General features: G+C 36.4%; 1 protein-coding gene across 1 annotated transcript in view; it reads right to left on the reverse strand.

Annotated features, from left to right (window-relative positions):
* Window positions 1-986: 986 nt before the first annotated feature.
* Window positions 987-14,494, reverse strand: part of LOC106883042 (uncharacterized) — a 40,991-nt gene continuing 27,483 nt past the window's right edge. Inside the window, exons 8-18 of the mRNA XM_089349764.1 lie at window positions 13,824-13,938; window positions 13,529-13,686; window positions 11,382-11,636; window positions 9,595-9,699; window positions 9,149-9,214; window positions 6,386-6,499; window positions 6,023-6,175; window positions 5,511-5,779; window positions 4,424-4,812; window positions 2,567-2,675; window positions 987-1,699 (exon numbers count right to left, since the gene is read on the reverse strand). Coding sequence (XP_089205890.1) covers window positions 1,299-1,699; window positions 2,567-2,675; window positions 4,424-4,812; window positions 5,511-5,779; window positions 6,023-6,175; window positions 6,386-6,499; window positions 9,149-9,214; window positions 9,595-9,699; window positions 11,382-11,636; window positions 13,529-13,686; window positions 13,824-13,938 — 2,134 coding nt within the window. The 3' untranslated portion in view covers window positions 987-1,298. The remainder of the gene's footprint in view (window positions 1,700-2,566; window positions 2,676-4,423; window positions 4,813-5,510; window positions 5,780-6,022; window positions 6,176-6,385; window positions 6,500-9,148; window positions 9,215-9,594; window positions 9,700-11,381; window positions 11,637-13,528; window positions 13,687-13,823; window positions 13,939-14,494) is intronic.

The raw sequence follows: 14,494 nt of genomic DNA on the forward strand, positions 1-14,494 counted from the left end.
ATAAAAAAAACCCATATCACATTGAAAATGCTGAAACAAAACAATACTTATTGATTTAAAGTCTTTACAGGTTATTTCAAAACCTAGATTAATAATTCAAACAACAAAGAGCATTAACAGAAGTGACTCATATAAAATAAAACAAAATATCACAACAATTCATATATGTGTATACATACATATACATAAATGTATACATACATATATATACACACACACATATATATACACATAAATACATATATACATAAATACATATACACACACATATATATACATAAATACATGTATATACACATATATATATATATATATATATATACATAAATATCTACATACATACATATATATATATATATATCTACATATATAGTTGTTTTATGCTAATTTTTATATTCTTAAATGGGTGGGATGGCTATATTTGTAGAATTAATATGAGCATTTTAAATATTTCCAGTAAAATTGCAATCTGCCCCAAAGAAATCAATATGAATATTTTGATACCTTAATGTATAAAACAAATGGTACCCATTTAAAATACACCTACAAAAGTAACTACACAATAACAAGAGTACTGTTGCATTTGTCAGCTAACCATGAAAATAAAATACCAAACAAGACTCACTATTTTCAAAGTCAAAATCAAAGGTTTTTAAGTAAAAATCTGTACTATTACTTTTTTTATATATAAACTGTCAACCTGAGACTGGTTGCTTATGTTACTTATCAAAACAAAACATTTTCTAATACAGAAGTCAGCTGTCAACAGTCTTTTGTGAATCAATTTCATTAAGTGCTCCTAACAAGAGATTTCATTTTTTTCTTCTGTGTTTTGGCTTTCTACTCAAGCCTACATCCTCCTCAACAATAATACTCAGATAGACAAAAAGACAGACAGACAGACAGACACACACACTTACACACATGTATCAATCTGCAAAAAAAAAAAAAAATCACAAAGTAAATCAAGTTGAGAAAATGTGATGTGAATAAAAGACGATTACGATCACGATAATTGTGAAAACTAAATCATGAGTTTGGAGAAACATGAAAGGAAAGGTTTCTTTTTTTTTTCATTTTTTTTTTTTTACTATCACCAACTTGGAAATCAATAAAAGAAAAGAAAATTCTGTATGTGAGAGGAGCAAGGATATTTAAGACAGTTGTTTAAGATTTTTTGTTTCTTACTCTTGTTTTTTTTTTATTTAAAAAAAAAAAAGTACTTCACTTCACCACCATCGCCACCCTTTATTAACTCACACATTTATACAAGTAATAACCTAGTGGAATGGATATCATCAATTCATTTTCGCTCGCTTCCTGGCAATTGCATCTTCAACAGCTTTCAATTGTTTCAGAAGCTCCTCTCGACGTGACGATGTACTCTTTTTCGCCTTCGTGGCAGCTGCACCTGTGACAGCAGCAACAGGGGCAGCAGCACTCGCACTAGTAGCAGCAGCAGTAGTAACAACAGCAGGAGCTGAGCTCACAGATGAGGCTCCACTGCTGCTAATGGATATGGCACCAGTTCTTGGGAGTCCAGGTTTCAAAGAAGGTAAGAAAGCTTTTGCACTTGTTTTAGCAGGGGGAACTGAGTTAGACTGCATAGAAGAAGGTTGCATTATAGGGGCTGATTTAATTCGTGGTAGAACAGCTTCTGACTTCTCTGTTCTGTTTAGTTGAGCTTTCGTAGGTTTGTCTAGAAAGAGAAGAATAACATGGTTTTCAAAAGATTAAAATTCAAATGCGCAAAATAATAAAGAATCATTGAATAAAATTACTTAAATATAAACTTCAGAACTAACACATTACAAAGATATGGTACTTGTCTATCCAACTAGTCTTCTAGAAGATGAAATGTTTGTGTGTGCATACAAACACTCATGAACTTCCTTACAGTTTCTTTTTGCCAAATTGTATTTCTCGACATAGGTTGGTATCAGATCACAATTGAAATCACTTAACCCAGGTGCTATGTAGTGGAACTGAAGCTAAATTCATGTGTTTAGAGCATGAAATTTTTAACTACATCCTGAAGCTTAAGACCCCCACCTCTGGTGAAGAATGACCATGGGATTGCTTGCACCTAAAAAGTTACCCTCTGAGGCACAAGCCTGGGTAAGGTTGCTTATAGAAGACCAGCAGTTACCCATGCATACTAGTCTCCCCTCTCGAGAACACAATACACAGCCCAGTCCAGGAACTGAACTCACTATCTTATGATTGTGAGCCCAATGCTCTAACCACTGAGCCATACACCTTCATACCTTGAAACAGGCTTTATATTAAAAAGGAAAAATCAATTATGGAGATGACTTTGCTTCAATAAAACAGTTATTCTTGATGCTTCAAAAATAAAAGACTAAGTTAATCCCAGTGAAATTTTGCAGTCTCATATCAATACATACAGCTTATCTAATATGACATCTAATAATTGTTAGTGAATGTTCTCATCTTGCAGTACATGAAAGTGTATAATCAAATATATATTCCTCCATTTATATACAAAATATACAAATAATTTACATTTCAGATTAGGAATGATTTGGAGAGAAAATAAAGTTACCTGGTGGCTTAGAGGATAAAGCAGTTAGTGCCTGTCTTTTGGCGGAAGATGCTACACTAGTATCTGCAGATCTTTTTCTACTCTGGGCAGTTGATTCCTTCTCAGAAGGCTATGGTAAATAAAAGAGAATTTAAAGTGCAACATTTACAAGAAATTTTCCAAGTTCCATAAGGTTTACTTTCAAAAGTGATCAAAAACATTTTTTTAAATCAACATTCTATAGAAGTTAAGAGCTGACAAACGGATGCAAGGATGGTTTCTCTGTCTTTCAATGATGAGGATTTAGTATTTTGAGAAACTGATTTACCTACTCTTGATTTGATGCATAAGTGACTGAGTATTCCACAAACAGCTATACTTCTAATGTAACTCCCAAGTTAAATCAGTGTGACAGAGTGTAATAAGGCTGTTCCTTTGAATTGCAGATACAATCCATCCAGCAGACATCTAGATAATTTCTGTCTACCTAATTTCACTAAATAAGTTATCGGTTGACCCAAAACTATAGAAAATGATACATGCTTCAGATGCCACACAGCAGAATCAAACCTGGGACCTTGTGGTTGCAAGGAAGACTTGTTAATTTTTTGGCCATACTGCACCAATGCTGAAATATACATGAGTACTAGTATAGTAGACAGTCTACCATGGTGTCAAACAGGGTTATCTACCTTATCTTTCAGATGTTTCAGAGATAAAAAACTTCAAGTATTTCGGAGATCTTTTTTGTTCTTTTCAGAATCATAGTTTTAGCATCTAACCATGATCACTCAATGGCTTGAGTGTATGCTCTGGTCACTGGATCCACATAATGTAGTTGATGGTTCACTGCTAGATGGCATTTAAATTATTATAAGCGGGCTACTCATCTGAATGAATTAGTGAACCTTTTTCATATTCTCTTTCAATAATTGGGATCAGACTGTTCCCGTCACACCATTCCACACAAAAGTATCGACAGTCTGAGCCTTGTTTGAGACCAAACACCCACAGCCGATCAATTCTATGTCCATGGCTCCGTTGTTCTGCATCACTGACTTTGGAGAGAGGAGAGTTGTCGCCATTCAGCATTTGTCCTCAATTGCATTTTTGACGACCAGCAAATCTTGCTTCATCAATCTAAATGGGGTTATCGTTTGCTCCAACCATCTTCCCTCTTTGTACATGATAAACTATGGCTCCACACACTTCACGCACATATTATACCAGTCAATTATTGTATTTTTAGATTATCCTGTTAAAATCACTGCTGTAGTCATGAGTATATCCATGACAAAGCAAAATATTAGTTCTAAAATCTCACTCAGGCTCAGCTTACAGTTTAATTTGTTGTATTTAATGTCCATATAATGGAAAAATTGCTTTCCTTTACAAACTGAACGTTTAAGGTAGATAACCCTGGCTAAGCTCGACAAGGTGGTAGAACACATACTATACTAGCACCTATATTTGTTCATTTTTCACTAGCTTTTCCATGCTAGTGTAAGGTAGATGGATGTATCATATATCACAGAGGCATTGTTTTACAGGTGGATGCCCTTCCTATCACTAGCCTTGTTTTACAAGTAGGGGATCTCTTATTCAATCCATCTTCAAAAGCACAAGGCCAACAAATGATTTGATAATAAAGAAAATTACATAACTGCTTATAACAAAGCAATTTTCAGAGCAGCGCAAATTTAAAGACATTCATGCACACACACACGACAATCATTTTTGTTTTCATCTACGAAATTTATTCACAAGGATTGGGTATTGTCAGAGCTACAATAGAAGTTAGAGGGACTGAACCCAACACCACATGTTTGAAAAATGAACTCCTTAACTACACAGAGGAAAAAATAAGAGAGGGATTACCTTGCTGATGAGAGTTAGTTTAATGTTAGATTTCTGTCCAACAATTTTTAAGGGATCTTTAGTTTTGCTGGATAAAACTGAAGTACTACTAGGTGGCCCTGTACTTGTGGTTCTTGTGGTCGCAGATGACTCTGCTGCAGCATGATGATGGTGATGATGGTGGTGGTGGTGATGAGGTTGTTGCTGTTGTTGTTGCTGTTGCTGCTGCTGCTGTTGTTGTTGTTGTTGTTGCTGTTGTTGTTGTTGTTGTTGTTGTTGTTGCCCACCTTGCCTACTTTCTGGCTTTTGAGTTTTTGACGGCACAGGCTGGCCAGTGTGTGGTTTTGATGAGATTTGACTATTTGATGGCTTACTACTTCGTACTATTTTTTGACGGTTTCTTTCTTTCTCTGAGAATAATAACAACGACAGTAAAATAATTAGTTCAATCACTGAAGAGACAACATATTATCATTGTTAAAAAAACGAAAAAAAATAACTTCCTACCAATTTTTTTTTTTTCTTTTTAAAGGATTAAAACTCAACAGAGTTAGAACACAGCTTGGAATTCAAAAGATTTATTTTAAAACATACAACTGGCATATGAATAGTATTATCAATGTGGTAAGTAAACTTATAATTTTCTGTATGAAACACTAGTGAAATTACTTGATTGCTAGCCACATGATTAAATTAGTTTAGATTTGTGGCCATCAACCATTTTTTACATAGAGGTCCTCTTGATTCCTATTATACTTGGATGGACCCTCGTAGACATTCAATGTTTAAAAAATCCTATTGTATTTTTATAATTAAATATTATTAGAAATTGTATATAGAAATGTTAAAATAGCTTTTATGTTGCACGAGTATAACCAATTTATTGTACATATATTTTAACTTTTAACATTAAAATCTTACATGGATTCCCAAGGGTCATACAGACCCCAGTTGAGAACTACTGGTTTAGATCCTCTTAACAAACAGAATAATTGCATATTAGATAGCTTGTAAACAAGAAGCAGGCACCTTAAAGAATAGGTGCAACCTATTCTGATTGATTACCAACCAGCTAGAATACGTTTCTTTCAATAGTTACATTGCTTACCTTTAAGTCTGTGTGAAGGTGATTTGCCACGGGAACTTGCTGGACTGGCAATATCACGGTAAAGATGCTCTGAATCAGCACTTCCACTAGAACTTGATGAACCTGTGCTGCTAAGAGATGAAATGCTACTAGCACTGCGAGACCGTGAAAAGGATGATGATGAAGACCGACTTTGTGAACGGGATCTTGAACGGGATAAAGAGTGAGATCTGGACAGTGAATGTGATAAACTACTGCCACTTGAACTGCCACTCCAGCTCCGGGTGAGTCTAGAAGATAATAATCAAAATTAGTTAACAAGCAAGACAAAATAAAATATATTACAAATTCTTTGGGTCCTATTTTGTGATGCAGTCCAAGTAATTAGATTATAAAAATAATAATTAGATTATAAAAAATAACTCTGATTGGAATAAATAATCAAGACTAGTTCCAGAATCAAAATTCTCACAAAGATATGAAATTAAAAAAGTGTATTTTGCTTTAAAAAAATTTTTTTTTTAAATAGTTACCGTGGAGACACACGTTCCTTTCTTCGACCCCTATCTAGAAGAGGGGGTTGTTTTGAAGGCAATCCCCCAGTAGGCTGAGATCCAGGGATTTTTCGTTTTTCTGGACTTACATGCATTTTAGATCTAACAGTCACAGCACTCTTTGGTGCTTCACTGCAAATTTATAAATATATACATAGCAATAAGTTTCAAAAAGTTTCCACAAACATTCAAACTTGAAAAAAATTTAAGTGCAAATCAACTTTAATACTATGATGATAATTTTTAAGAAAATTGATATTTAAATATATTCAATAATAAACATTATCAACATAAAGAGGTACATTTCCTCACTGCCTCCAACAATCAAAAATCTGTTATTACCTGGCTTTGGGAAGCAATTTCTTTTCAGTATTTGAAGACGGAGGTAACTTTTGTGGAACAGGTCTTTTAGCCGATGCAGGAATACTACGAGACCTTGATCTAGATAGAGATGATCTAAATTTAACAGTAAAAAGGGAGAAATTTATTGCAAATCAACCAATCATAAAATTATGCAGTAATCATAAAATTTTTTTCCAAAATCAAGCTAAATAGCATAAAGCTAAACTTATTTTTTTGCACAGCATTTAGGCAGCCTGTAGCAGATTTTTATCAAATCATCATTGTGTGTATAATTTTTACTGATGTAAAAAAAAAATTAAAAAAAACATTAATGCAAGTTAAAAATAGAACAGCAATAAAAATTATGAATATCACTTCAAATTATTTTTTTCACACATGAACAAAATTTCAATAGATTTACAACACGCTTTCCTGACATTTGATCTAATATCATACCAGCTATGATATCTAATGAAAACCTACCAATAACTCATAATACTTTTCCAACCAACAAGCAACAGTGCCTAAATCTTTTTTAAAACCCCTTCAGGTAGATGGCACTGCTCAGTATGTAGAAAAGGAGTAGGTAGTAACTCTATAAGATGTACCCGGTGCAAGCTATGGACACATAAGAGGTGCAGCAACATCAAAGGCAGGTTAACTAGCAAGTTAGTTTTTGTTTGTGGCAGATGTTCAGGTGCAATAAAGACTGCAAACAAACAGGAAACAACTTCTATCTCATTCCAGGGTGAAAAACTAGAGGTAGTCGATAGCTTCCGCTATCTGGGCGACCAAGTTAGTAGTGGGGGTGGGTGCGCTGAAAGTGTAGCTGCTAGAATAAGAATAGCCTGGGCAAAGTTTAGAGAGCTCTTACCCCTGCTGGCGACAAAGGGACTCTCACTCAGAGTAAAAGGCAGACTGTATGACGCATGCGTACGAACAACCATGCTACATGGCAGTGAAACATGGGCTGTAACTGCTGAGGACATATGTAAGCTCGCAAGGAATGAAGCCAGTATGCTCCGTTGGATGTGTAATGTCAATGTGAATACCCGTCAGAGTGTAAGTATCTTGAGAGAAAAGCTGAACATTAGAAGCATCAGTTGTGGTGTGCAAGAGAGACGATTGCGCTGGTATGGACATGTGGTGAGAATGGAGGAGGATAGCTGCGTGAAAAAGTGCCACACCCTAACAGTTGAGGGAACCCATGGAGACCTGGGCTGAGGTGGTGAGGCAAGACCTTCGTACATTGGGCCTCACCGAGGCGATGACTACTGACCGAGACCTTTGGAAATGTGCTGTGCGTGAGAAGACCCGGCAAGCCAAGTAAGATCGTTGCCAGTGCCCCTGGACTGGCTCTTGTGCAGGTGGCACATGAGATGCACCATTTTGAGCGTGGCCGTTGCCAGTACCGCCTGACTGGCTCCCGTAGGATTTTCGAGTGAGATCATTGCCAGTGCCCCTGGACTGGCTTGTGCGGGTGGCACATAAAAGACACCATTTCGAGCGTGGCCGTTTTCGTGCGGGTGACACGTAAAAGCACCCACTACACTCTCTGAGTCGTTGGCGTTAGGAAGGGCATCCAGCTGTAGAAACTCTGCCAAATTAGATTGGAGCCTGGTGTTGCCATCCGGTTTCACCAGTCCTCAGTCAAATCGTCCAACCCATGCTAGCATGGAAAGCGGACGTTAAACGATGATGATGATGATATTGGTAGAATTTCTATGATGTGAAATCAACAAGTAGATGAAGTGTTTAGATCCTAATTTGAGAGTATGTATTTTTGCAGGCAAAAGAATTAAGCTAGTTGTACTGCTGTGCTCTCTTGAATAAGCGGTAAACCCAAAATACATATTCCCAACAACATACATTTGCGTTGCAGAAGTTTTTACCAAAAAAGGAGAAGTCATTGCATGTGTTTGAGAGAGAGAAGTAGAGAGCACAAAAGTCTTTTATCGGATATTAGTTCAAACGTCTATGTAGACATTGGGTTATGTTCTTTTGACTAAATACTTAACTTTACATGAAGTCTACAAAAGCATGAAACCATCAAGCTTTAATAATTCTCAAAATATCTCACTGGAGGCATCCCACTAACTTTCCCTATAATATATGTTTGTGTATATGGGAATAAGTGGAGGCGCAATGGCCCAGTGGTCAGGGCAGTCGGAGGATCGCGGTTTCGATTCCCAGACCGGGTGTTGTGTGTGTTCATTGAGCAAAAACACCTAGAGCTCTACGAGACTCCGGCAGGGGGTGGTGGCGACCCCTGTTGTACTCTTTTGCCCCAACTTTCTCTCACTCTTTCTTCCTGTTTCTTGAGTAAAGCTGCGATGGACTGACGTCCCGTCCAACCTGGGGGGGAATACATATGCCATAGAAACCGGGAAACCAGGCCCATGAGCCTGGCTAGGCTTTAAAAGGGAACATAAAAAAAAAAAGATATGGGAATAAAGTCAATTTTGCAACCATTTTACCATGCATGCATAGGCAGAATGAGTATTTTTCTTTTGCTGCTGGAGCAATATATTTTTACAGCAGGATGTTCTTTCCACAACTAATCGCTTGTACATAAAACAGGAGCAGAACCTGTTTTTGTTGAGTCAAAAAAACTAGACGGGGTGAGCAGAGTTATGTACCCTGTTCTGGAGGACAATGCAACTGTTTGTAGTGCGGCATTTTAATCGCACAAACTTCATTTTTTTACCTTTTTTTTATATATATATATATATATGTAATTAAAATTAGTGAAAAGTTACCCACCTTGAACTATATGATGAAGACCGGCTGTATGATGACCGACTAGTGTAGGAAGAGTAAGACGAGGACCTGGAGCAGAATGAATTAGAATATGAACTGCAAAAGGCAGATAATAGTTAACACAAAAACTGTGAAATAGCGCACGATGAGAGAAGGCAGATTTTTTTTTTTCTTCTTTTAAATACATCATATTTAAAAATATATAGAGAGAAAAATTACATACATTGCTGACATTCAAGAATATCAAATTTAATAAGAAATGTGAATTTATTAACTTATAATATAGTGAAAATAAGCATAATATTTTGAAGACAGCAAATTTGTAAATAAATAAATTTGTATAAATAATTTGTAGGTTTACAGTTAAAAGTTAAAGAAGTTGTTTCGTATAACATTCTAGAAAGATATTGTTTAAACGTGATGCAAATAAACTGTTCTGTGTTTATTACCTTGAGGAGTATGAAGACACACTATATGAACGTCGAGTACGCCGCCTGCCTCTGGACCAGCTACGAGAAGGTGAATTACGACGTTTGCTCTTTGGAGATTTCGACCTTCAAAATAAAATCAAACAAATACATGAATTTATCAACTAAAAAATAACACAGGATAATGTAATATTTCCAATGGTATAGTTTTTTGAATTTTCTATTAAGAAACCTCAAGATTACCATTTACACTAAAAAAATATTATGGCTAGATTTTGTTGAAGAGGCTTCAATTATAATCCTTCTGGTTTCTTCAACTAAAGATCTGATTATAATGACCAACATGGGTAAATAGATAGAGTATCGGTATCTAAATAGCAATCTGTTCAAGTCATTTGATGAAGCATTTCACCATGCACCTGGGCATTAAGTATTCAAACTTCATTTCACAGAGTTTAGGAATAGATATATGTTGAAATGATCTCCAAGATAGATTAATTAGCATTTATCAAATATATTTATTTCATTATAAGCCCAGAGCTAAAGTCTGTTCCTCATAGTTTTTTTTGCAGCCGAAGAAATATTTATATTTTACATATATTGAATGTGCAGTTCGTATTTAGTCAACTATCAGTTTGTGAGTGAAGTGATTTCTTAGTTTTACTTCAATTTGTGTGATGCATTTCAGAACTCAGCTAGCAATCTGTTTTATTTCCTCACAGAAATACATAAACACACAAAGAAATCACAACGTATCCATGGATTAAATCTTGACCATTGCCTATACAATTTGGGCTCGAAGAATTAAGAATTTAGATGAATCTGTATTCATTATTTATGAAAATTATTTTGTTGAACTAATCAGCTTTATTAAAAATAAACCTATTGCAATTTTTATTTTTAAACATCATTATTCATACAAAAACTTCATCTTGTTTAAAGCATTCCTTACTCATATTTGTTGTTTGGATATAGTCTACATATTTTTTTTTCTTGTCAAAATCTCTTTAATTCTTTAGTATTCAGTTTACTGTCAATTGTAATGCTCATTTATTCATATTGTTTTGAATTAATCAAACATTATCACATAGCATGAAGTGACTGTTTATTTTTAAAATGACAATGTAGGGTAAATGTGAGAGGCCAGATCTGGCTGGTTTGAACATAAAAACAGGTAGAATATTAGAGCCACACATAGCCAGCTTAAACACTAAAGGGTTAAAGAGATATTCAATTAAAAGAAAACTATCTCGAATTTGGCAGAGGCCGTTGCCAGTACCGCCTGACTGGCCTTCGTAGGATTTTTGAGCGAGATCGTTGCCAGTGCCCCTGGACTGGCTCTTGTGCGGGTGGCACATAAAATACACCATTTTGAGCGTGGCTGTTGCCAGTACCGCTTGACTGGCCTTTGTGCGGGTGACAAGTAAAAGCACCCACTACACTCTCTGAGTGGTTGGCCTTAGGAAGGGCATCCAGCTGTAGAAACTCTGCCAAATCAGATTGGAGGCTGGTGTTGCCATCCGGTTTCACCGGTCCTCAGTCAAGTCGTCCAACCCATGCTAGCATGGAAAGCGGACGTTAAACGATGATGATGATGAATGCAGTGTAAAAGAAAAAAAAAAGGAAAAAGTCATAATTTTTTTTTCTTGTCACAAATAATATAAGATCTGCTTCATATTTTCAAATATCTAATTGATGGATATACGTATGTAAAGAACTATTAATTACTAACAGTTTCCAGTGACCTTAGATGCAAATTGGAATTAATCAGCAGAACAGAAAAGTGAATATTGGTAAAACCACAATACCGTCGCCAGGGATCTCTCCATTCATCAGCCCGGGGTCTCTGTGGGTTGATGTCTTCTGAATTGCGGTCATCACCCCGACGATCATCTCGCCAACGTCCATCAACTCGGTTATCAATTCTATTATCAATTCTATTATCAATTCTAACATCCCTAGTGCTGGGCATCTCTCGCATCTCCCTTGGTTCTCGGACATCTCTAGGCTCACGCATATCTCTCACTTCTCTGCGTTCATCTCGCCTTTTATTTACATCATACCTGAAACAATATTTGCAATTCAGTGTATTTCCCACAAAATTTTATCAACACAATAAACAATTTTAATTTTACATTCACATTTGTTTTTTTTAATTCATTTTCTGATTAGATGAGACAAATGACACCTTCCATTAAAACATTATTTTATCCACCCACCCCATCATTTCAAAGGCTGTGGTTTTAAAAAAAGTGGGGGAAATCCCCATCAAAACAGAGTAATTCTAATTTATTTAGTCTTCCCGATCTGAAACTCCATTTTACCGAAATTCTATTTTACCAAAACTCCTCTCCCCACTCCCTTGGAAAAAATTTTCCTCACAAATGACTTTATAATCGTAATCTATGCTGTTTGAAAGGTATTTGTATAAACTTTCATCAAAAGATGCCCATTTTCCTGGAAGTTATGAAGGGAAAAAGTCGGATTGTGTGAATTTTTCAAAACTCCTCTCCCCGCCCCCTCGTAAATCTTCTTTTCCATAAATCTCTATATACTCTGAAGCCACATCTAAGCAGTATTTGTAGAAAATTTCGTTAAAAAAGTATCCATTTTTCTAGATGTTATAAGGCAACAGAGTCAGGGGCATACACATCTGTAGTTTTGCCCTTTTATCTATAGTTTTTTCATTTCATGTTTATTTCATTCATTATTTGCAATGTTCTCTCTCTTTCTCTCTCTCTCTCTCCCACACACACACACACACTGCAAAGCTTACAGATGGGCTGCTGTATTGAAATCTCTATATTGCTTTGAGGCAAGATAAAACTTGACAAACTGCTTCCCCCTCCGTAGTTGTTTGTTTAAAAATGAGAGATTATGACTGTGATAAAATAATGAAAAACAATATTTACTAAGCAAGTGAGCATTATTATACAAAGAATTAATTAGATGTAAAATATAAAAATTATTAGAATTGGGAATCAAATGTGAAAATATTATCAAGTAGCTGGCAGAAAACTGAACAGAGAGTGGTCTTTCTGCTAGTATATATTACAGACTCTCCCATTGTTAGATGATGGATGAGAGTTCCACAATTTCTTGCTAAACAACCACACAGATGATTGGTTTAAAATGATCAAATGTTTGTGTTTACATAAGCTCTCTCCATCAAATCAACATTGTCTGTACAGGCGAACAAGTATGTCAAATGTTGAATCTATGATCTACTGATCATAAGTGCAATGCCCTAACCACTAGGCCACAGAACTAGTACCAGACTCAAAACTAAGTACTGGGGTCAATTGTCTGTCTAAACTCTTCAAGGTGGTACCCTATGATGACTTCAGTTCAATGACTGAAACAAGTAAAAGAATAAAAGTATAAACCTTTTTGTAGAAATTAAAAACAACGATCTGAACACTAAACTCGGCTTGCGAAGACCTGTTGGAGCAAGCGAAAGCGAAATCGTGATGGCACCTGTACCAGCAGATCACTAAGAGCACCATCCAAGCGTGATCGTTGCCAGAGCACCAGCTGTCTGGCTTCCGTGCTGGTGGCACGTAAATAGCACCATTTGAGCGTGATCGTTACCAACGTTGCCTTCCTGGCACGTGAAAAGACATTCGAGCAAGGTCGTTGCCAGTGCCGCTGGACTGGCTCCTGTGCAGGTGGCACGTAAAATACACCATTTCAAGCGTGGCTGTAGTCAGTACCTCCTGACTGCTCCTTGTGCCGGTGGCACGTAAAAGCACCCACTACACTCTCTGAGTGGTTGGCGTTAGGAAGGGCATCCAGCTGTAGAAGCTCTGCCAAATCAGATTGGAGCCTGGTGTAGCCATCTCGTTCACCAGTCCTCAGTCAAATTGTCCAACCCATGCTAGCATGGAAAGCGGATGTTAAACGATGATGATGAATCTTCATAATTATCAAGTTGAAGTTAATTCTAATGACATACCTCTCAATTCTTTCCATTCTGTCCATGCGTTCAATTCTTTCCACTCTGTCTAATCTATCCATACGATCTAATCGCTCCACTGGTGAGCCATATGGTTGTCGCTGTACTTCCCTGGTGGGGAGAAGAGCAGGATGGCGCTCTCTTTCCCGTTCTCTACTCTGTTTAAAGAGAACAAGAAAACACCAATGGCATTAGTATTCAACAAAAAAAAAAAAAAATCAAAGAAGAGAAATCATAGAAATGAACATTTCAAAAGTTAAGCTTGATATGTGGATCATTAAGATTATTAACCTACCCCATGATATGCACTGTTGATATGATCAGGTTCTCTTGTCCAGCGAACTTCAAAGTTTTCATACTGTCCTGTTTGCCAGCCATGTACATGTGTCTTATAATAATCATCTTCATCTCTGCATCAAGAAAAGTACAACAAACTAAATTATCTCCAGTGATTTTTCTTGCACAATATTGACCCATACTACCATATGCACCCTAACCTTTTAGTATTTACACCGGCCATATCGAACCCAAATATACAACCAGTTTTATGTTCAAACAGGCCAGATCCAGCCTCTTGCACCCACCCTAAAATATCACTCTAAAAAACAATCATATTAAAATCTCAACGCTATGAGATAATGCATGATTAATTCAAAACAATGTGAATAAATAAGCATTACATTAGACACCAATGTTCACTGATCCTGAATGGGATCTGGGGGTGAGTTGTCTCACCTGTCCATGACTTTCAGGTGGCACTTTGAGAGAGTAATCTCAACTACACCAAATCACAGCCTACAGGCAAACACACAAACCGTATACATTAAGTAGGTATGCTCAATAATATTTATTACACTAGCACTGCTTCTACTTCATATTTGAATTTATTCTTATGTATGCATTGTCGGGGAATACCAGCCCATAGTTTTTACACTATGTGTATATAAGTTGTGGACAAGCGGTATG

The sequence above is a fragment of the Octopus bimaculoides genome, chromosome 3 (genome assembly GCF_046866305.1).
Source record: "Octopus bimaculoides isolate indiv1 chromosome 3, ASM4686630v1, whole genome shotgun sequence".
Classification (NCBI taxonomy): Eukaryota; Metazoa; Mollusca; class Cephalopoda; order Octopoda; family Octopodidae; genus Octopus; species Octopus bimaculoides.